General features: G+C 39.7%; 1 protein-coding gene across 4 annotated transcripts in view; it reads left to right on the top strand.

Moving 5' to 3' along the window:
• Nucleotides 1-19,858, top strand: part of epha7 (eph receptor A7) — an 86,887-nt gene extending 67,029 nt beyond the window's left edge. The window contains exons 8-17 of one of the 4 annotated variants that reach the window (XM_070986789.1): nucleotides 1,901-2,009; nucleotides 3,256-3,311; nucleotides 5,826-5,939; nucleotides 6,393-6,578; nucleotides 6,929-6,990; nucleotides 7,216-7,425; nucleotides 8,250-8,399; nucleotides 12,226-12,419; nucleotides 13,057-13,212; nucleotides 15,249-19,858. In XM_070986789.1, coding sequence (XP_070842890.1) covers nucleotides 1,901-2,009; nucleotides 3,256-3,311; nucleotides 5,826-5,939; nucleotides 6,393-6,578; nucleotides 6,929-6,990; nucleotides 7,216-7,425; nucleotides 8,250-8,399; nucleotides 12,226-12,419; nucleotides 13,057-13,212; nucleotides 15,249-15,363 — 1,352 coding nt within the window. In that variant the 3' untranslated portion in view covers nucleotides 15,364-19,858. Of the gene's footprint in view, nucleotides 1-1,900; nucleotides 2,046-3,255; nucleotides 3,312-5,813; nucleotides 5,940-6,392; nucleotides 6,579-6,928; nucleotides 6,991-7,215; nucleotides 7,426-8,249; nucleotides 8,400-12,225; nucleotides 12,420-13,056; nucleotides 13,213-15,248 lie in introns of all 4 variants that reach the window. The other 3 variants (XM_070986788.1, XM_070986787.1, XM_070986786.1) reach the window with 3 other exon arrangements.
• The last annotated feature ends 1,771 nt before the right edge of the window (nucleotides 19,859-21,629 follow it).

The following is a 21,629-nucleotide window of genomic DNA, read 5'->3' as shown; positions in this document are numbered from 1 at the left end:
AGCACAAGGACAAGCTGCTGTAGCGTCATGAGGATAAACTCATTTAAATCTAATCAGGTGTATCAGCTCTGCCCTAAGTGTCACATTGTGTTACTTTGAGTTTTGGTGAGGGATGCTGCTGTGAGGTGCTCATGTTATGGGTCATGATGTTGAACATTATAAGATGTTCTAAACATGGGCACACATGAGCTTAGGCAAAATGATTCTCTCCTTTCAGACTTCTATAAACGAAGCCAAAACTACCCTCACTGACCCTGCTGGCTTAGCTTTCTAAAAAGGCTGTCCTTATGAAATATTGTGGTAAGAACATGGCATATGCTACATCAAAGGAATATCAACACTTTGGGGAATACGCTTACTAGCTTTCTTTCCCGGAGTGAGATGAGAACATTCTGATCAACCTCATGCCTGTGTGTTATAGTCAGGACATGGTTAGCTTAGCTTCACATGAAGAATCAGCTAGCCTGGCTCTCTCCACAGTGAAAACTAGGCATACCAACAACTCTAAAGCCGATTAATTAATATGCTTTATCTTGTTTCTTAAGTATGTCCACAATCAGAAATGCAAAATTCAGTGTGTTCTCTTTTTTGTTTTTTGCCTGCAGGCACGATGTTACCAAACCTGGTAACCTCACTGTCACACCAAGGCTTTGTCTGAGATCTCTCCATATTTAGTATACAGTGCACCATATTTACTCTCCACCATTTGATTTGACAGGATGTGAATTTAATTGAAGTAATAAAGGTGTCAGTGATGAGGCAAAGTAATTATGATTTATAAGTGTCCAAGATCTCAATTTACTGACTAATACACATTCAACTATTTAGTGTCTATTATAAAGTAGTGAATGAGCAAGCAAGGGAGTGTTTCTGGAAACAGCTGAGAACTCTGGGAAGCTGCACACAGTCAGCGCGCCCGGCTTTTGTTCGCCAAAAAATAGTTCCAGCATGTAACTCCCCCTAAAACCACAAATTGTCATTTTTAGTCTTCTGTTGTGCAGAAATAACACAAATCACATATTTGGTTAATTAGTGTATATGTAAATTATAGCCGTTATTTTTTATTATTGTGTGTTTTTGAGATTAAAGCTCTCATCTAACTTGTGAAAACCCCCAACATCGAACCTTCCCACCCAAACACACCCCACACATGTTATATCCAACACTACTGCAAAAGAGGTCACATTAATTACTCATACCACATGCAGAGTGCGTCCTGTAACAAGGTTAGAAGGTTGCAGTCTGGTCAAAGTGTTCTCGACCAGCACAGTGAACCACTAGCCTTCTGACAAGTGTGTAATATGACAGTTGAGTACTCTTAATTCCTCCCAAAATAGACAATTGGTGAGATATTGAAGCTTGACAAAGAAACGGCTGATGCAGCTTTATTTTTCAGCCCCTCCTCCTCAGACAGGCCACAAAAAAAATTGTTCTCTTTCATTTATACAGTGCAGATCCACTGATTTAAAATGCATGAATTTTCCCCCTCGTACACCACTCGCGTTGACTTTATACGATGCTACGGCGAGACATTCTTCGGAGCAATCGGCAGTTTGTCAACGCAAACAGTTCGAGCACTGTGAGAGTTCTGAATGGGAAACAATCCAACCTGAATGTGTCTTTGTTGGAGATGAAGGGCATCGCCATTGCCGTCTGGGACTATTAAGCCCACTTTCTGAAACAGTAGAGCCGTGTGTATAAGGACAGCTCAAAAATAGAAGCGTCCCTCCTCCACTCTCTCAGAGGGAAGGAGAGGAGGGGGGTTATCAATCTCCACGCCTCTCATTGGGCTCAATTATGTCCTGCAGATTGTAGTCTTTGATGTGCTGAAGTTCACACTGAGCATTTCTGTGTTTCTGAATGTCTGTCCGTGTGTTTATGTGTGTGTCTGTCTCATCAGCTGCGATTGTCTCCAGCGAGCAGAACCCCGTCATCATCATCGCGGTGGTGGCCGTGGCGGGGACCATCATCCTGGTGTTCATGGTGTTCGGCTTCATCATCGGGAGAAGGTACGCTCTCGCGGGCCCCATTGACTCTCCGCTCCTGTGAGTCTGCGCTTGTCAATTAGTCTTTCTGTCACTCACAGGCCTCCACGTCTGTGGAGTTGTCACACGCACACACACGTGCACCCATCATCTCGTGGCATGCTGTGCTAATGGGTTGTGATGCATCTTTTTTTTTTTTTTTCCCCAGCCCCAACACAATTTTTAAGCTATTTTTTCAGAGCCATTATGAGACAAGTACCCCAGAGTGAGAAAGCTTTGGCTCTGCATTCCTGTGTGTGTGAGATCCTGAGGGCGGGATGAAGTATGGCAAACATTTTTTTTTTTTTTTTTTTTTTTTCCCACAATTGCAAAGAGCCCTTCCCATTGTGATTATCATCATCCCCTCATCTGTGGTTTCATCTGCATGGATGCCATTCCATCAGAGCTTGCTTTAATGGTGGTTTATCATATAGACTTTCCTGGCACCATTTTAATTCTTACAATGCTAATTACCTCTTAATTTAGATTTAAATTATCATTTCGATTTTTTTAGCCAGAAAAACTCTCATCTGCTCAGTTATTTACAGAGAACCATAATGTGTTCAAAGCCTGTGAACGCACAGGCAAACAATCCAAATGATTTCAAATGGTGATAATAAACTGTTTGATAGCATTGCTGAGTAGCGACCAATCATGTGTCATGTCATCACATGTTAACTGAAGATCCACTGACTAGCTTTTTCCTGAGGCCAAAATAGCCAGCCATTGCAAAAAAAAAGTGATAAGACGTAGTGACAGCACTGGCTTGGCTTGAAAGTAAAAGCAGTGTTTTAAGATGTGAAGTATGCCGCATGAACGGTGGAGACAAGCTGCACACGTCTAACGTCCTCTACAGTAAGTGCATGTCCATCACTTGTGGCTTATTTCACTTTCCCACGTCATCCTTTTTTTTCAGTTTGTGCTCAAAGACCAACTTTGTGCAGCAAATCACCTGCTTGAGGGAACCTTCAACACGTTAATATTACAAATTAATATTACAAGACATGTTGAACAGTCCTTTGCAGTGCATGTATTATCTGATATGTTACATGATTAGATATGTTCCCAGGCTATAGGCTGCTGGGTTCACAGCTCCCGCTGCTCAGCTGGGTTTCTTAAGAGATTTGTCATGCACGGCATTAGTTGCGGCATTAAAATTCTTGTACTTTAGGGAATTTATTTCTTTCGCACAATCAGTTGATTCTGCCACTCTCTTCCTCTCCCCGTGCAGGCACTGCGGGTACAGCAAAGCCGATCAGGAGGGAGACGAGGAGCTCTACTTCCAGTGTGAGTGCCTGCATTCATCAGCCCAAATGCACACACGTATAGTATATATATATGTACACACACACACACACACACACACACACACACACACAGATAGACACATCTCAATTACTGTGCTGAATAGGACAGCTGCCTTAAAACCCATTAGCACCCACAGCCATAACTGTTTGATCCCAGTTCATTTGCTATGAGTCAATGCCGGAAACAATCCGCCTAACATCTGCTGCTGATTGGCTCGACTCGTGCGTGGAGATGAAGAAGTTAGGATGCTACAAATGCATGAATCTGGCAGCTGCTAGGGAGGGAGAACAAGCTGACCCATAAGGAAGGAGTGTTCTTTAAAAATGTTAAAGCTCAGAAGGTTCTAGAGAGCATCAGAGTTTTTGGTGTGCACACAGTTTGTTCACTCATAGAGGCTGATTCTGGGGCTCCTTCTATCAGTACAAGGGTTGTTTATATATATATATATATATATATATATACACTGATACACCACCCCTAATGATGCCCCTGGAGATACAGCAGCAGACGGCTTCCCCAAGTGGAGCCGTAATGATCTGTGCTGTAGGCAAACTGCTGATTTGGAAACAAAGGGTCAGAGGTGCCACAAAGTGTAGGATTAAAGCAGAGACAGTGGTGGTGAGCACAGGTTGGCTGCTGCTAAGTATCTGACAGATCCACCTCAGCAGCTCACAGGACCCACCCGCTGACAAAGAAAAAAGAAAAGTGGGGAAAAAACACAAACAAGGCTAGTGTCGCCTTTAATGGAAGGATCTGCCGTGCAATATCAAATGACGAAAGGCTGCCAGGGCGACAGAGGCTAGATAGCGCGAGAATTCAACATGTAGACCCAATTTGTCTGCCATGTCTCGGCGAGGAAGTCGTGATAAGACATCTCCTATCAGATCCACTGACATCTCGGATGGACGAAGCAATTATGGGAGCAAGTGGAGGGAAATCTCAGCTGCCGGCGTCCCCTCGCTGGAGCACAATGCATTTGTTGTATTTACAATGTTGGATTGGCCACCATGCCTTCCCTCCATGCAGAGAATCTCCAGCTGGATGAGCTCGCTATTCTGTTGTTTGGGTCCAGCATTTATCTAGTGTATTATGGCTGTACTATCACATTAAATTTTAAAGTTGACAGCTTTTATTGTTATCAGTGGAATTTAAAATGCACAGTGTTATCGCCCCGTGAGTGGACTGTTCACTTAATACTGCATAATATTGTAATTTGCTGATTATTTGGAGCACTGGGCAAAATAGTAACCCCCTACCCCATCTCTGTCCTTTCTCTAACCTTGTTTGTTTTCCTTATTTTCTACAAACTGCTTCCACTCTCACTTCATGGATATTCATGAACTCTTCCCACTTAAGTGTTACTTGAAATTGCTTGGACTTTATTTTTAAGAAATTCCCAAAAGCATCAGTCGAACAAAAGAATTTGTTTCCTGCCTTCCTCAAAAAACCTCATTTAGTTTGAATTATAGAGAAATGATATTTCATGATAGAAAACGGTGTGTTTGTATCTGCACTGAAAAAGCACTTTCCTTTCTACCTTACCTTCGATTGATGTTCAATTTTCTTTCTAAGAATATTGAACATTGCTGTTTTTAAATTATAATGCATGTTTGAAAAGTGTGTGAACAACAAAACTGCTAAATACCAGAGGGACTGCCAACCAAAAATACTGGGTGTAAGAATTTCAACTTTGTGAGCAACTTTTAGATCTTTCAGTAATAACTTCAGAATTAAATAAATTATAAATAAATTAATTAAATATTTAAATTTGAAAGCCATCTGAATTAATGTGATTTGACTATATACTGTTTATTTCATATATTTCATTCATAAATTCAGTAAAAAAATTCAGCTTTACTCAAGTTGCTCACATTCATTTGGTCACTACTTTTGGAGCAAAAAATCAGAAACCTAAGATGATAATGTAAACAGCAGTGTTCAGACAGCAATCAAGCCTGAACAGAAATGATCAAACACCAGTCCTATCCTAAAGCTGAATTAAGATTTCAACGTGAAGTATTTAGAAGTGGTCAAATTTCACATGTAGGTTTTTAACTGCTTGCAAAATTTAAATTATTATCTTTGCCATTTTTCGTTCCTTAAAAAAAACATCTGCTTAAAATTTAGGGGAACAACCCCTCCCCCACCCCATCCCTAGAATGATATTGTGTATCATAAAACCACCAAGCAAGAGAAGTGTGTGAAGCAACAAGAGACAGATATTCTTCAGTGAGATAGCCTCAGACGCAGGCAGGCGAAAGGTAACTGTCAGCCTCATAAAAGCACCACGCGTGGGTTACTCAAATCTTTGCCTCCCATTTGTGAGGAATTTTTCTGTGTGAAAACCCTTTGACACCGGCCGCTGACTGTTCAGCACTTCCCTCTGAATCACTGGTCTTAGTAATCGTTTGCCTGTCAAGCGCCGGCTGGTGCGCAGTGTGCATATTTAATCATAACAGTAATCCTCTTACCTTTCTACAGTTAAATTTCCAGGCACCAAAACCTACATTGACCCTGAAACCTATGAGGACCCAAACAGGGCTGTCCATCAATTTGCCAAGGAGCTGGACGCGTCCTGCATTAAAATTGAGCGGGTTATTGGAGCAGGTGAGCCCATCCTCTGTCTCTTAGCTCTTGCTGTTTAGTTAGAGTGTGCTCTCATATATCACACTGACAGCCAAATATTTACACCTTGAATAGGGACACAGTTTTATGCATTGTATATTGATAGTGCAATTGCAAAGAGGGGAAAAAGTTCATTGCAATTAATGTGTGAGCTTCGTCTGGTAGAAGCAGTCACAGAGATTCCCACAGCTGAAAATTGCTGCCACATGGGTTTTACAGAGGCGGTCAATGACAGTATCTATGCATCTCCAGCATGTCTTATTATAGGTCTTGGTTACACTCCCCTGAGTATAACAAGATGTCACACTCCAATTTGTATTCCACCACTGCGCAGCTGCTTTGTCTCAAAATACACTAATAAATTTGTCATTGTGAAGTGCTTGATTTTTAATTTTTTTTTTTTAAACCCACCCCTCACTAATGAATCCCACACAGGAGAGTTTGGGGAGGTGTGCAGCGGCCGGCTCAAACTGCCTGGAAAGAGGGACGTGTCAGTCGCCATCAAGACATTAAAAGTGGGCTACACGGAGAAGCAGAGGCGGGACTTCCTGTGTGAAGCTAGCATTATGGGACAGTTCGACCATCCTAATGTGGTTCATCTGGAGGGGGTCGTGACGAGAGGTAATCACACTTGAAGGTGAACTGGAAATATGAACTGTGAATGTCATGAGGCAGGTTAAAAATCCATTTCATCACAGTATATTTAGCTTTGAAAGGTAAAAGTCCTGTAGTTAGAGTGACATTATATCTGATTAAATTAGCTACACTGCCTGTTTAACATTTTCTCATTTAGACGCTGTAATAAAAGGAACAGATGGTAACTTTTAATTAAAAGCCAATGAAACACATAGCTAAAAATAACTTGGAAGCAGTTTTCGACATAGTTTACTGTGAAGCATTATAATAGCAAACAAAATTCAGGTTTCAATTAATCACCTTATTTTTGTCCATCCTTTTCTTTTTGTCTCCAGGAAAACCGGTGATGATTGTCATTGAGTACATGGAGAATGGCTCATTAGATGCTTTCCTCAGGGTGAGTATCACCTTCGAAAGCACAGGAGGCTCAAAGCAGCATCTCTCCTAACTTTTCTTTGCATTGGCTGGAAAGTGTCCCAGACAGCAGGCAGTCTGCAGTAGGATCTGTGCATCACATAAATATCATAAATCTTGTGCTAGAGCTGCTGCAGTGCTGTGACCTACATTTCCCTCATGGTCAGTGAAGATGGCTGACCTGCCTGTGTTTCTCTGTGCCGTGCAGAAACACGATGGTCAGTTCACAGTCATCCAGTTGGTGGGGATGCTGCGGGGCATCGCGGCAGGCATGAGATATCTCTCTGATATGGGATACGTCCATCGAGATCTGGCTGCACGAAACATCCTTGTCAACAGCAATCTCGTATGTAAAGTGTCTGACTTCGGCCTGTCAAGGGTGATAGACGACGATCCTGAGGCTGTCTACACAACAACTGTGAGTCAATTAAAGCTCTTGCTCTCTTTACCCAGATCCCTGCCTGAATTCTCTAATCAAGTCCCAGCCAGAGCCTGAAAATAGAGCAGAAATATGGGTGCACGCACGAGTAGCCTGCACCATTTTTAATATGCAGAACAAGCTTTATTTCAGTACGGCTTTCTGACAAGGCACCCCCTTTATAAAGGGCTCATAAGTTGTCGCTAATAGTTTATTTGTGGTTAATCATATACTAATGCTTTATAGAGCAATTATAATCCATTAACAAGCACAAGTTTTGGGTTGCCAGGTTTGTAAATCTCTTTGGTTGGTTATCACGAGTGTATTAACAAATATGTTAGTAAATCCTCAATAGAAAATGTTGATTTATTATTATTACAAATTTGCAATTGATTCATCAAAGAAATACATACAGTATGAAGCCAAATATAATGTTATACAACATGACAGAGCAATATGTCATACACTTCTAATGAAGATAATCTAAAAAACAGTTGAATTCATACAGTCATGAGTTTCCTACTTCTATTAATCCAGGAAGTATGTTGTTTTAGAAGTAAATAAGCTGTTAATAACTAAACTTTGATGTAAAAGCTTTGCAGCAGTGCAGCAAAACCTGCCAACGGCATATTAAACAAGCTTGTTGTTTAAAGGGTGCCTTGTTAGAAAGTGGTGCCAGTATTTCTGCTCATGTTTTTTTGGCAAAGTTTTTTTTTTTGTTTTTTTTTTTTGCTAATTGATGTCTTAATTGATGTTTTGTGAAGATGCACAATATAACGAGTTTGATCTTAACTCGAGCCACTGTCCTGCATTTTATTGAACAGGGTGGCAAAATACCCGTCCGATGGACCGCACCAGAAGCCATACAGTATCGTAAATTCACATCTGCAAGTGACGTGTGGAGTTATGGCATTGTCATGTGGGAGGTCATGTCCTATGGGGAGCGACCTTACTGGGATATGTCCAATCAAGATGTGAGTTACTATCTGATATAAAGTCATGAAGTTACTATAACAATAAGCTTGTCAAGATTGGACTGTGTTATAACCAAGGATCATAATCACTTGTAAAAAGGCATCATTCATATTTCAGTTTTACTGAAGGTTTAATAGATCCTTGCACATGTAATTTCTCATCCCAGACCTTGGGGAGTGATTTGGAAATCCTTGTGAAACGTATAGTACATGTTTGTTTAAAGGCAGGGCTAGGGTTGGGTTTGGATTAACATAAAGACTTCAAATTGACATCTTCACTTTGCTGCCTGCTAACAGTTGACCTGGACTCTGATAGTTGTAGTGAAAGTTGTAATGAAAAAGTAAAATGACATTTTTCCTGACATTTTTGTGATGAGTTCCTAAACCATAAACCATTTATTATTCACAAATAACTATAGTTGAGGATACGTATTACTTCTAGTCTGATCCTAGTAACTACCATGTAAAAAGCAGCATGAATTATGAGATTGTACGATTTTCCCCAGATTCATCTCTAATTATCCCTAATGAACTCTTCCCACTAAAGCATAGAAAATGACAGATAAAAATCTCAGTTTGTGGTTCTTCTTTGAGGCTTTCTAGCAGGACCCTCATGAGAGCAGCTGAGCAGGAACAGTAACCTTGGGCTTAATTAGTTCAAGAAGTCGTGCTGTAATCATGCCATTTGAATCCATTTGAAGGAGAAACGATCTTGAAATGGGACGAGCGTAAAAAATGAAATCCTGAGAACATGGATTTGATGCTGGTATTAATATAAATAACAGCAGTGGAAAGCACTTGTCATGCAGAATACTTTTGATTCAAATGTCTTTAAACATTTATAATGACTTATGGTAATGTAAGCCATTGTGAGCAGCAGTGTTGAACCAATTACACAGCAAGCAACTCATGCATATTTTGAATGTTGCATTGCACTCATTTTGTTTTTGACATGGAAGTCAAGGATGCTCAGATATGCTGTGATTTTAAAGGGGCACTCAAGAAAATAACCCTGATGATATCATATTGATGTCATCTGGGTTATTTTAGCTTGGACTGAGAAACTACACAACTACACAAAGATAAGGGCATCAACCAGTCAGCGATTGCTGTTGGGTGTATTACGGGAAATATAGGATGCAGTGTTTTTTAAAATATCACCATGCTTTTGTCTCGAAATTGGGATATCTTGGCTTCTGCTACTTTGATTGTCAATGTCCTTTTTTTTTTTTCTTTTTTTTTCCAAAACTCAGAAAAATGCCAAAATCCACACAACATGAATAATCACGGTGCTTTTAAATCCAGAATTGTCTCTCACCTGACAGCTGATGTCATGAAAGTTAATGTTCTGGAGCTGGAAGGTGATTTTGGACATTTGGGGTTCTTGTGCATAGGTGCTGTAATTAAATGTATCTTTAAGGTACAGAAGGATAAAAGGCAGATTAGGTAAACATGATACATAACCAAGATTATCATTTTTACACCAATCCTGCTTTACCATCAAATAAATTGGAAGACCTGACTTTTGACATTGTCCACTGCTTTCTTCCGCAAAGAACACATTTTTCACATTTTTTGTGAACATTTTTCTTTCTTTCTTTTTTTTTTTAAATGTCGCAAATTGTTAAAATGATTGACTCACCTGCCGTTCCCTGAGTGCTGTTGTCTGCTTTCCTGTCAACTCCCACTGAGGGAGTCCAACTGTGCCAGACCACTTGAAGCGCCTCCTTATTGCCGGACACTTGCCACATTTTGATTGATGGCACAAAGCAAGTGAGCTCTGGCCTTACAGTTCCTATATGGCACCCGGGGTTTAGCCCCCCTGGGGCTAAACATGATTAAGATTCTCTGGCGCTGCAAAGCAGAGGTCTGCTGATTGAACAATCAGATGTTAGAAATGCTAAACAAGATGGCTGGGCATTACAATGGCGTATGTAATGTTTTGATGCCCTGCTACTTGACAGAAATCAATGTCAGAAATTTTTGCGCTTTGTCAAGATGTCAGCAAATATCTCCAGGGATGGAGGGAGAACATTGTTTGCATTTTTCCCAACAGTTTCAGTGTTTTGACACCTCTTCCCTCCATGACTCATTCTTGTCTGAGCAGTCCTGACAGGAATAGCTGATGAACATATGCAGAAACATACACAGCTCTTTATCCATACAATAAAGGAATGGGAGCTAGGGGCTCAAATCAAAGTGGGCCCTGCACCTATTGTTCTCAGAACAGTGACTTTTAATGAACTCTGTGCTAAACTGCATGCACAATGTGGAGTGACAGTGCATGAGGTTTAAAGCCTCTGCAGAAAGATCTTTTGTTTAGACAAATGAGGGAAATTAATCTCAGGGAAACAACTTTGTCGGCACTGTGGCATGTAACGTATTACATACTTTCAATGTTAGCAGAAGCTATACCTCGTAGTGCCTTAAAGGTTATCAGTAAAATCTGGAAATGGTGAAACTTGCAGTCAGCCAGTAAAGAGAGACAAGGATGGATCTAATATGAACCCATCTCCTCAAGAATTGTTTCACGCTTAGCTGTAGCCTTTAGCACTCACTTAAGGCTTAGGATAGTTTTCCAACTGAGCCTGACAAGTGGAGAGCAACGATGATCAAGCTGAGGCAAATAAAAGCATGCATAACCTTTTCAGCATCAGTAAATAGAAATAATGTCTTATTTTGGTAATGAATTACACAACATGTTTAACATGACCATCAAAGGAAAGTTCATTTATTTGCAGAATTACATTCTAGATCTCACACCCTTTGTTTTGGCCATTATCATCAATTAATTCATATAACATTTTGTTTCAATGCTGAGATTTTGGGACATGGTGACAAGTTAGGCAAAGATTTACAATAGGGCACATAGGACAGGATCCCAAGCCAACAATCAGGCTTCAAGTCCACAATTCAAACATATTACCTTAACCATTTATTTGAAAGTGAAAATTAAAGCAAACCTTAAAGTTAAGATGCCAGTGTACTCCATCATCAGCTAGATCTTGCAGAGCTACTAAAATGCCTACTGTTTACCCTGTGCAATTAACTGTTGTAGGGGACACTTGGGGTCCGTTTACATTCACATTCTCTTCCAACTAAGTGGTCTAAATGGTTAGGATAAACTTGGGATTTATTTAAAGCTTTTCCGAATGTGTGACCACTTGTGCTTACCATTCTGGATTCCACTCTAAAGCTGTCTACTGGGTATCACTGCATCCCAAGATTTCCGGTGAATTAAATGTTGCCATAGATGACAGAAAAGAAGGACAACATGATTAAGTTTTCTTAATGGGGTTCTCTCTTTCTTTTAAAAAAGAATGTTCAGAATTGATGCAGCATATCTTGACTTTTTGTCCTTGGGTCACATTCCCAAATTGCTGGACCCCACACTTCAAACACAGGCTTTCTGTTAAAGATTTCACACTGAAGTTTGATGATGAGTAGTAGATAGGGAATGAGAAACCTGTCACACCACAATTACTGCTCAAAGCTCATCGGTGTACCTACTTTCATCAACTTTTGTCGTTCTGCTTTGAGTCCTCATCCCATTCACTGCAACTCAACTGGCATCATCTAATCCTAAAATCTCGGACACATCTGCTTACAAACTTGGTGATTAAAGCCTGAAACGTGCATGAAGAGTAGTAAATTCATTTCATCAGGGTTAGGCTTAGGGTGACTCTTAAAGCTGATACTAAAGGGTTAGGGTCATGGGTTGGGGTCAGGTGGATACTACGGGCTGATACCAAAGGGTTTGGGGTAAGGGTTTTACTCAATACTGACACTGTTGACACTGTTGACATCTTTTTTTTGTATTTTCCAGGTCATAAAGGCAATAGAGGAGGGCTACCGTCTTCCAGCTCCAATGGACTGTCCACCAGGCCTGCATCAGCTAATGCTGGACTGCTGGCAGAAAGACAGAGCCGAACGTCCCAAATTCGATCAGATAGTTGGCATCCTTGATAAGATGATCCGCAACCCTAACACTTTGAAAACCCCAGTGGGAACATGTACAAGGTGAGGAAAGAAAACCCACAAATTAATCATTTTAAAATGTGGTTTCATACAATAAAGAATTTTAACTTTTATTTTACCACATTAGTGGATGATCCAAAGTGTCCAGTGGATGATATAGCCTCTGTAGTTCACAGATGAAAGATAAATCCCGCAGGATCGATACCCCAAAGCAGCTTCCTTGGCTTTATGGTCAATAGCAGGGCTTTTAAATCAATCTCTATAATGAGTTCCTGGTACTTTAAAGTGCAGTGGGAACTCCAGACTTCACTCTGACGTTTGTCAGATGAATTCTATTTGCAGTCAGAACATACTTTCCCGAGGTGAGATTGAAACTCAGAGGTTATAACTGGTTAAAAAGCACTTTATTATATGGAGACTGTATGGGGTGAACGTATTCAGATTGAAATGATATTGACAAAAATATTTTCAGAAGTAGAAAGCTGATGTGCTGCATCGTTTTTTAAATTTCTTATTGATTGAACCCTCCAATCAACATTTTTTTTCCCCTTCTCGCAATTTACTGCACCACTGGATGCCTTTGGTCGTCACTTTGTCTCGTCTCCTGCCTGATTGTGTTTTCAGTAGAACGTTTCCTTTTCACATAACACATAAACATCGTTCTGTGCTCATCCCGCAGACCAATTAGTCCACTGTTAGATCAGAGCACACCAGACTTCACTGCTTTCCGCTCAGTGGGAGAATGGCTGGAAGCCATCAAGATGGAGCGATACAGAGACAACTTCACAGCAGCTGGCTACAGTTCTCTGGAATCTGTGGCCAGGATGTCAATCGAGTAAGTAGATACAAAGCCCTCAAGTGGTCAAGCATCAGTAGAGAACATTAATACCAGCAACATTTAGACTGTGATCTCACCTACACTTCACTTCTTTCTATCCAAACCTGAGTAAACAAATCAACTTGGTTGCATTTTATGTTCATGTAGAGAAGGGCCTCTCAAAGTCCAGACATCTGTCCACATACATACTGAACGGCAAGTCAAAACTGAACCCAGCACATAACTTATTGATTAGCTGGCTGTCCACGGGCCACATCTGGCCCGCAGAATATTTAGTAAGTGCAGAAAATTTTGTGCATCCAGCACTACTCGCCAGTGGATGAAGCCCAGTCCATCATGAGAGTGATCGATTAGCTTGCAAAACACTTGGCAATGAGCCAAAAAGTCTGTAATTCATAGTTCACCCATTCTACAGAATTACTCTCCAACTCTGTCGTCTGTACTCTGTTGACCCACCATCAAACCGCTTAGCTCCCAGGGAAACTGTTACTTGGATTTATTTTGGCCAACTGTTGTATTGAGTCTCGAACTGAGTATTTTTGTTTTCCTGGGATCCCGAAGAGGAATTTTTAGTTGAGATAAGTACTTATTCATTGGTAGTTGAACTGTGGGTTTTGTATTGAGCACTGACTGCCTCCTTTGCAAAGGATTGTCTAGTTAAGTATCTAGTTATCATTATGGATTTTCCACATTTTCTATTCACACTGATAGGCTCATCAAAATAACATTCATTTTGTAAGAAAGTAAAAATATTAAACAATGATGTTTTTTTAATTTGAAAGTCCAACCCCCACATTCTCTGCTTAGAAAAATTCTGTCCCTTGGACAAATGTTGTTGAGGATGTAGAGTTTTGGAAAGTTCAGAGTTTTGGTAACTTACCATACATCAGATGGTGGCCTTGACCTTTACTTACCCAAACTGCAGAGAGAACCAGGCCTTTATTTGAAACACATTTATATTTGAGATAGACCTTTATGTCTTCCCTAATATATTACTACACTTTATCATTGAGCAGAAAATAATTCCTCCCCATCCTTGTTGCCTTGTAATGTAAACATCTACACAAAGTGTTGTGTTTTGTTGATCTTAGCTGAAAATCGAACATCAAAATTATTGGAATAGAGTAATGAGAACAGTTTTTGTTAAAAATAAATAAATAAAAATGACATGACTGTTGTACTACACTACGTAAAGTACAGTAATTCTGCAACCTACCCATCCTACCTCCTGTTTTTTTTTTTTTTTTTTTTTACCCAGTCTTTAATTTGCTGCTATTATCTTACAAGAACATCAAAAAGAAGAAATCTTGAAACTTCTGACCCAGTCAGAGACTCAAGTAGGCCAGGTAGATCTGGACCAACATTCTCCCTTTAAAAACCTGACCAAGTTAAGCCCACAGCAGTACCAGTTGCTTCCTGTTTGCTTCGCAGAATGTCCAAACCTTCCTCAGCCCACTTTGCACTCATCTCATTATTTTTTGCCTTTTTTTTCATATCATAAGTAAAGTTTGTTGAAGGCTACTATACACATTAGCTTTACAACCGACTTAAAATCTCTCAGGATGAAGTTTGTTTGTTGTTCTGTGGTCAGCAGTCAGTCACCCACAATTCCAAATCAAACATTCCCATCATGTGTGTTTCAATCTTAAGTATATTAATTTGTGTGAAGTCTGTTTACTGCAGTCTTATTAGTTAAGAGCATCTGAATATGAGCTTGCCCTTGAGTTGTTACACAGACTTTCCAATGACCATCAGATGTGATCATCAGTCTCCACATCTCCATAAAATCCTCAATGGTTTAAATAAATGCACTTGCCAAGCAACAAACAACAAGATCAGATCTTTCTTTTTTGCTGCATTATCCTTGAAATTGATGTTACAATTTATTATTGAGATTCATAAACAAGCCTGCGGTGTTGCCTTTTTTTTTACCCCTTACTTACAATAATGAAAATGCTGAGGCTGTAAATCTCACTTGTTTTGCCCCTTACTGTGGTCCAGTGCGTTGATTGATGTGTTGTCCTGTCTTGCAGGGACGTGATGAGCTTGGGGATCACGCTGGTGGGCCATCAGAAAAAGATCATGAGCAGCATACAGACTATGAGAGCCCAGATGCTGCATCTCCACGGCACGGGTGTCCAGGTGTGACGGACTGCGACTGGCCGCATCGGACAGGTCGAAAACAAAAACAGAACTTATCTGGAACAGTGCCTGGGGCGTAACTGGGATAATCGTCAAAGTAAACGGACATCTGTTATGTCTGACTCTTCCGGCTGTGTCTGGAGTGAAATCATTCCTTTGTTCCTCAGTGAAGGATTGTGGTCCGCCTCTTCAAAGGGCACTAAAGAGAGGAAAAGGGCAAAAAACTGCAACAAAAAAGAAACTACCTGGACAAGACGATTTCCTTTTTTTTTTTTTTTTTTTTTTTTCAGAAGCGCTTACAAACTCAACCACATATCAAATGGCGCATAAGGAAGGAGTTTAATGCTTTCTTTAACTTAATGAATGATTTAGGTGCACACCATGGCTATGGATTTCCTTTAAAAAGAACAAAAAACTTGCTGTCTACTTGCTGTGGTTTCACTTGTTTCTTTTTCTAAATGGTTAATTTTCTTTCCATCTGCCTCAATGACATATTGTGGCCCACACAGCAGGTTTTTTTCTTTCTCTCTCGTCTATTTGGACTTGACAACAGGGTAAACTCTTTTATCCAAACATGGAGGGAACTTTTTAGGTGCAGATTCAAAGGTACTTCTTGTGCTGACACATGCTGGACTGTTTGAACTGTTTGCAGTGACTCATGTTTTCCTTCATGTGCTGTTGAAGTGAAAATGGTATCCTCACATGCTTGTTTGCAGCCTACAGGAGTGGGTATTTGATGTGGTTTCAACCTTTCAAAATTTTTTTAAGGATTTTTCTGAAGAGTGCAACACTGAGTAGATGCAGGAGGTGAATTGTTCTTCAAATCACCAGACTTTTATATCAGAGTAGCAATATCCCTTGTCTTGTGTTCACTACAGGAAATGGAGAACAGTTACTTGGTTAGTGAGTAGATTTGTTGCAGCACTGTTGAAAGATTGTACTGAAATTCAAGCCACCGCAAATTGTTTTGCCATCATTTTGCCTAAAATGTTGCACACAGTGTCTGTTTTGGTGCATTGCTCTGCAAATACAGTTTTTAAGGGTGGATCCAAGAAAGGTGTAGACAAAATACTGCCTTAAAATGTGTTTAATTAAGTATTGCCACTTTTAGGCACTTCAATGGCAATGCTTTATGCGGTTCATGTTAAGTGTGGACAAGCTCCCATTTTTTGTTTTCCTTGTAGTGTGATGTGTTTTTATCTGGAACTTGAACTGGTGAAAGCAAGTGCACGAACATGGTTTAATGTCACGAGTGACACAGTCAGTGAAGAAGAGATGGACTAAACAGAGCAATAATTACCAGGTAGAAATGGTCCTCACCTGAGATTTTTAAGGTGCTAGGTTTTATCGCATGTGTGTACTGCGCTGAGACAAACCCTTTGGAAAGATTCAGTCAACGCCGGAAAAGGAAGGAATGTACCTCTTTGATCTAAAAGGGGTTTGGAAAATGCTCAGAAAACTGGCATGCCAAGTCATCAAATGAAATAATCATGTCGTGTTTTGCCACTATAACATGCTGAACATTCGATGGAATGGCATGGAGATGTTGAATTGAGTGGCTGCAGATATAAAAGAGGCACCATTCGAAACTACAAAGGTGTCAGTTAGTCGAGCTGACATCATCTTCTGACACAAACACGCCGCCCAGAAATCAAAAAGCCCCTCAGGGTTTGGGTCTGAAAATGCAGGACCAAACGATGGATCCTGAGTCAGATGCAGAACGTGCTGTTAAATCCCACCATCCCAGCTCTGTAGGCAGCCATACAGCTCCCTTGTTTATTCATGCGTCTCTACTGCTCATCCCTCACAGGCGTAGATGTGACGGAACATGCATTAAAGTGTCTCTTAAGATTGCTCCTCTTTTCTTCCATACAGCTTTGTATGGAGAACAGAAACGAGGCGGTTTTGCAGAAGATGTGCTAAAAGCCAATCAACCCATTTGGTGCCATCTGTCTCCACCTTAAATACAAGAAAACGAGAGAGTTTCCGTGTTGAGTGTGTTTTAGGGCAGTCTTCTTTGCTAAAAAATGCAGTTATTCAGCTGTCATGTAAAGAGGAGTGGTGCTCACAGGGGAAAACCATTATAACTTCCTTTACTGCTGCTGTTACCTGAGAGATAAATCTATATTTTCAAAGCTACAGTCATCTCTTTTAACTTTTTCCATCTCAAATTTATAAAAAAGCATAAGCACGTCAAGAATGAACCTTGAGCTCATTGACAGGCAGTAAAGCCATCAGTGGCTTTCTTCATTCTCTCCATTTTCTTGGGATCCACATTAAGCCAGCTTCATCTGAGAACACATCTTTTTCCCTCTGTTTTGGCCCTCTGTTCAGACTGAGCTAGTATGGAGCCTTTAGAAAATGGTCTCCAGGGTGGATAAATCTGAAAGGCCAGGGACGCAAGGAAGATGTAAACCTACCTGGACACTATTGACTAAAGTCTGTCACCTCCACAGGGGTAGCTATAGTCCTAGATTGGATGTGGACAGCAGAGATGCACGGCTGCAAAGACAGATGTACATTTGTCAGCACATACACCTGCACATATAGTCTGAACTCATAAATTTTGGGGGCATGCAGACAGTTCGCGCATCCATGTGTCCTTAAGGTCTGCATGAAGTATCATTTGGGCATAACTCTATAATCACTCAGTGTATGCAATATAGCGGATCACACATTACATGTTGTTCTCATCACGGATCAATATTTATATTTACTCTTCCTGACAACTTCAGTAATTTGAGGTACAGCGAAGTATTTTCATGATTAGGTATTACTCAGTTACTGTTACTTCCAATTATTTTCTCAATCTGTTGGTCTATAAATTGTCAAAAAATAGTGAAAACTGCCCATCACATTTTCCCAAAGCCCAGTTGTCATCGCATCCAGTATCTCATCCAGAGATGTTCAGTTAACTATCAGCAAATATTCGTATGTGAGAAGTGAAGTGACTTCAACAGTTAGTCAATTATACATTTTCTGTTACTTTATTCAACAAATTTTTTCTAGATTTCATTGAAACAGTTGTCTAGAAACGACTGTCTGCCTTATGAAGAGGTAATATTGATGAGCCGCTTGTTCCATTGTCTGACAACAGAAGCAGAAAAAGCAAATGAGGACTACTAACTGTTGACTTTGGCTCTATTAAACACTTTATAAATGATTGCAGAAACAAAGAGGTTTAACTTGTTCAGACTCAGTATACTAGCCCGGCTCTGTCTGTGCCAAGTTTAAAAGATTAATTGTAGCTGTTGTTCAGCTACTTGACATGAGAAAGCTAATGTGGATGCATGTCATTCTCTGTTTTTTCAGAATCATCCTGCTTAGTCTGGATGTACACTTAGATCCATTTTCACTATCAGATTCACCTTTGTGAGGAGACACCAGGAATTATCCCTGACCCGCTCCAACCCCACGTCACACACACCCTCCCTTCATCCACACAGCAGAGCTCAGCAATTGGGCCTTGGCAAGACCTTTGAATTGAATACCGGCATGAATTCATTCAGTCAGCACAAAACTCCCCAGTTCACAGGCAGCACTCTCTCAGCCCCACTCCCTGCTCTGATTTTAAAACCAGGCCCCCGGAGACCTCTCACACCCCAGGGTAGAATGCCTCTGTCCCCTTTTTCCTGCACTGGGGAAACAGCAGTTTGAGCCGAATTGAGATTAAGGCCAGGAAACAATCAATTCACTGTCCAATTCACCTGTAACCTTCACCAACAAAAGTCACTTTACTCTCTGTGTCCACTTGTTTCATCCACATTTTAAACTTCAGGTTGCTCAAATCTGGACAAATAAAAAAATGTTTTGCTGTGACTGTTTCAGCAAAACACAAAAGGAATAAAAAATGTTTAAAAAAAAAAAGAAGAAAAAAACAGAAATCTGTAGGCTATAGAGGAATCAGGAATAGCAGATAGAGTATGAAGTTATTTTTCACATCTTGTGGTTCAGCAGTTGGAAATTAGTTTCACCGCTTTGGCGAGGTGGTGGATAATTCCAAAGAGTGCAGCACTGTTGATTGTGTCAGAAAGAGTCGAGATTTGAGGGAATCTTTGTATATGTTCTAATTGTAAAACTTGTACATTTTATTTATATTGTTTTTTACACATATTACTCAGTAGAGAGCTCTGAATACATTGAAAATGCACTATATTTTTCTATCTTGCAGATGAATTATTGTCACCCACAAGATTTCAGTTGTACATAATTTTTCATTTAGGACCAAAGACAGCTGATAGGATTTCCATCTTTACTTGGACGTTGTTTTGATTTGCCTTTTAGTTTGTTGTACAGTAATACAAATTGTCAATTTATTATTTATTTTTCTGTGATGAAAGTATTGAAAATATTCACTGGTCAAAAGTATTTTCCCCAAGAGCAGAACTGTAAAATCATTTAATTAGACAATTTCTTGTTACATAGACAATTCTTTTTGCTTTATAACCTTTGTAATAGACTGTACATATATTTTTGGAAATATAATACAATCTCTAAAGAAGCTTTGAGCCTCCTTTGCTGTGTTTTTTTTTTTTTTTTAATGATTTTTCATACCTTGGGTGGTGTTCCTTTTATCAGCTACAATTTAGATTCAGAATCTTTAGATCATGTGAGTTTTGGTCATATTTAGTCATTTTACATTTTAGTTTACTTTTCAGTTGAGGCAAGCACTTGACAGGAATGTTTCTTCAGGCATCATTAAATATTAAAAAAAAAAGTTGTTAATATTTTAGTCTAGTTTTAGTTTGAGCATATTTGTCAAACTTCCATCTTAAAATCCACATGACTGAAAAAAAAAGTTACAGCATGCATGTCTGGTGCTCTAGGCATGCTGAGAAGCTGCGGAACATGCCTACCTCATGTAAGTGTAATCATATGAGTGCTGATTATAGTTATGACTCTCTACTGTTGCCTTTATTCAAGATAACTTCATGCATGTTATCCTGAACAGCATGTTAGTCTGAATTAGTTAAGCCATGGTTAGAGAGCAGGGCCCAGGTTGCGGTAAATCTGGGTCTGTGATTATCCTTTCTGTGTATCAGTGTTATGTTGATCATCAATGAAGAAACAAACAACAAAATAATTTATTAATAAATACATTTTGGTACTGATCTTCTATAGCTCTTACCTGTAAGGTAAGTGGTCATATAGTCCAATTAGTTAGAATTAGAGGATTTTTTACAACCTGGCACCCAAATTTTGCTCCAAGTAATGGTTTGCAAACTGTTTGTAACATTTTTGTAAATTATTAATTAACCATTATTAAAGTCAGTAGTTATAACATAGAAAATATTTGAAGGGAGTCATATTACAATGTGTTACCAATTAAAGGACTGCATCCAGACATTAAACTTCCTGGTAGAATATATATGTTTGTATAAAACAAACACAGGGAACACTCTGCAGAAAATAAGAAAAGAACACCATTTAAACTGTGCCTTCAGCCTCCAGATGGGTAGCAAAACGTAAAGACAATGAAATCACTGAAAAACAGACATCAACTGTATTTTGGATTTCTAGATTTTTGCTAATTGTGTTCAGTGTTAGAAATCAAACTATGTACAATGCATTTGGTGAACTGTCTGACTTATTTTTTGGTCACCTTCTCATTTGGCCATGCAGCTCCTCAAGGCTGTAGGGTGCAGCTAGTTAAAGACTCCAGCACTGTTAGCGCTGCACTGCAGGTGTGCTACTCCAGCCGTGTTGCCAGGCAGGCATGGTGATAATGGATAAAAAGAAACTTTTTAAAAATTCTTGTTTTTTACAATATCTATGCATGCCAGCTGTAATGTCATAAAGGTAAGTAAAAGATCATGTTTATTGCAAAGTATGATTAAAGGTACCTTGTGTAGTTTTTTTAGCAGTAGTAGCCCTATGGATGAATGAATCCCCATTTCGTTTGTATTGTGGGCCCGGTAATGAACATTCCTGCAACTGATTTCACGATTCCACTGACTGACAGTTGGCAGCAATAAAGTGGACAAAAAGTATGGAAAAAAGAGAGGGAAGATGAAAAAGATAGACATGTAAACAATGCAGGATTTAAATGTTTTCCGAGGAAGGGAATGTATTCAACAAGTCTGTTAGATCTGAGGGATATACCCAATACATGTTGGTGGCACTATGTTAACATAACTTTGTTTGAAGAGAAAAAAAAAACAAAAACTCGACGTGGTACTTTTAAGACACGGTTAGGGTAAGGCAACTAAAACACTTGTTTATGGTAAGAGGAAGGCAGTAGTTTACAAAAAAGGCTGAAATTAGGTCTGTAA

The sequence above is a fragment of the Chaetodon trifascialis genome, chromosome 19 (genome assembly GCF_039877785.1).
Source record: "Chaetodon trifascialis isolate fChaTrf1 chromosome 19, fChaTrf1.hap1, whole genome shotgun sequence".
Classification (NCBI taxonomy): domain Eukaryota; kingdom Metazoa; phylum Chordata; class Actinopteri; order Chaetodontiformes; family Chaetodontidae; genus Chaetodon; species Chaetodon trifascialis.
This window is presented reverse-complemented; position numbering and strand designations above follow the sequence as displayed.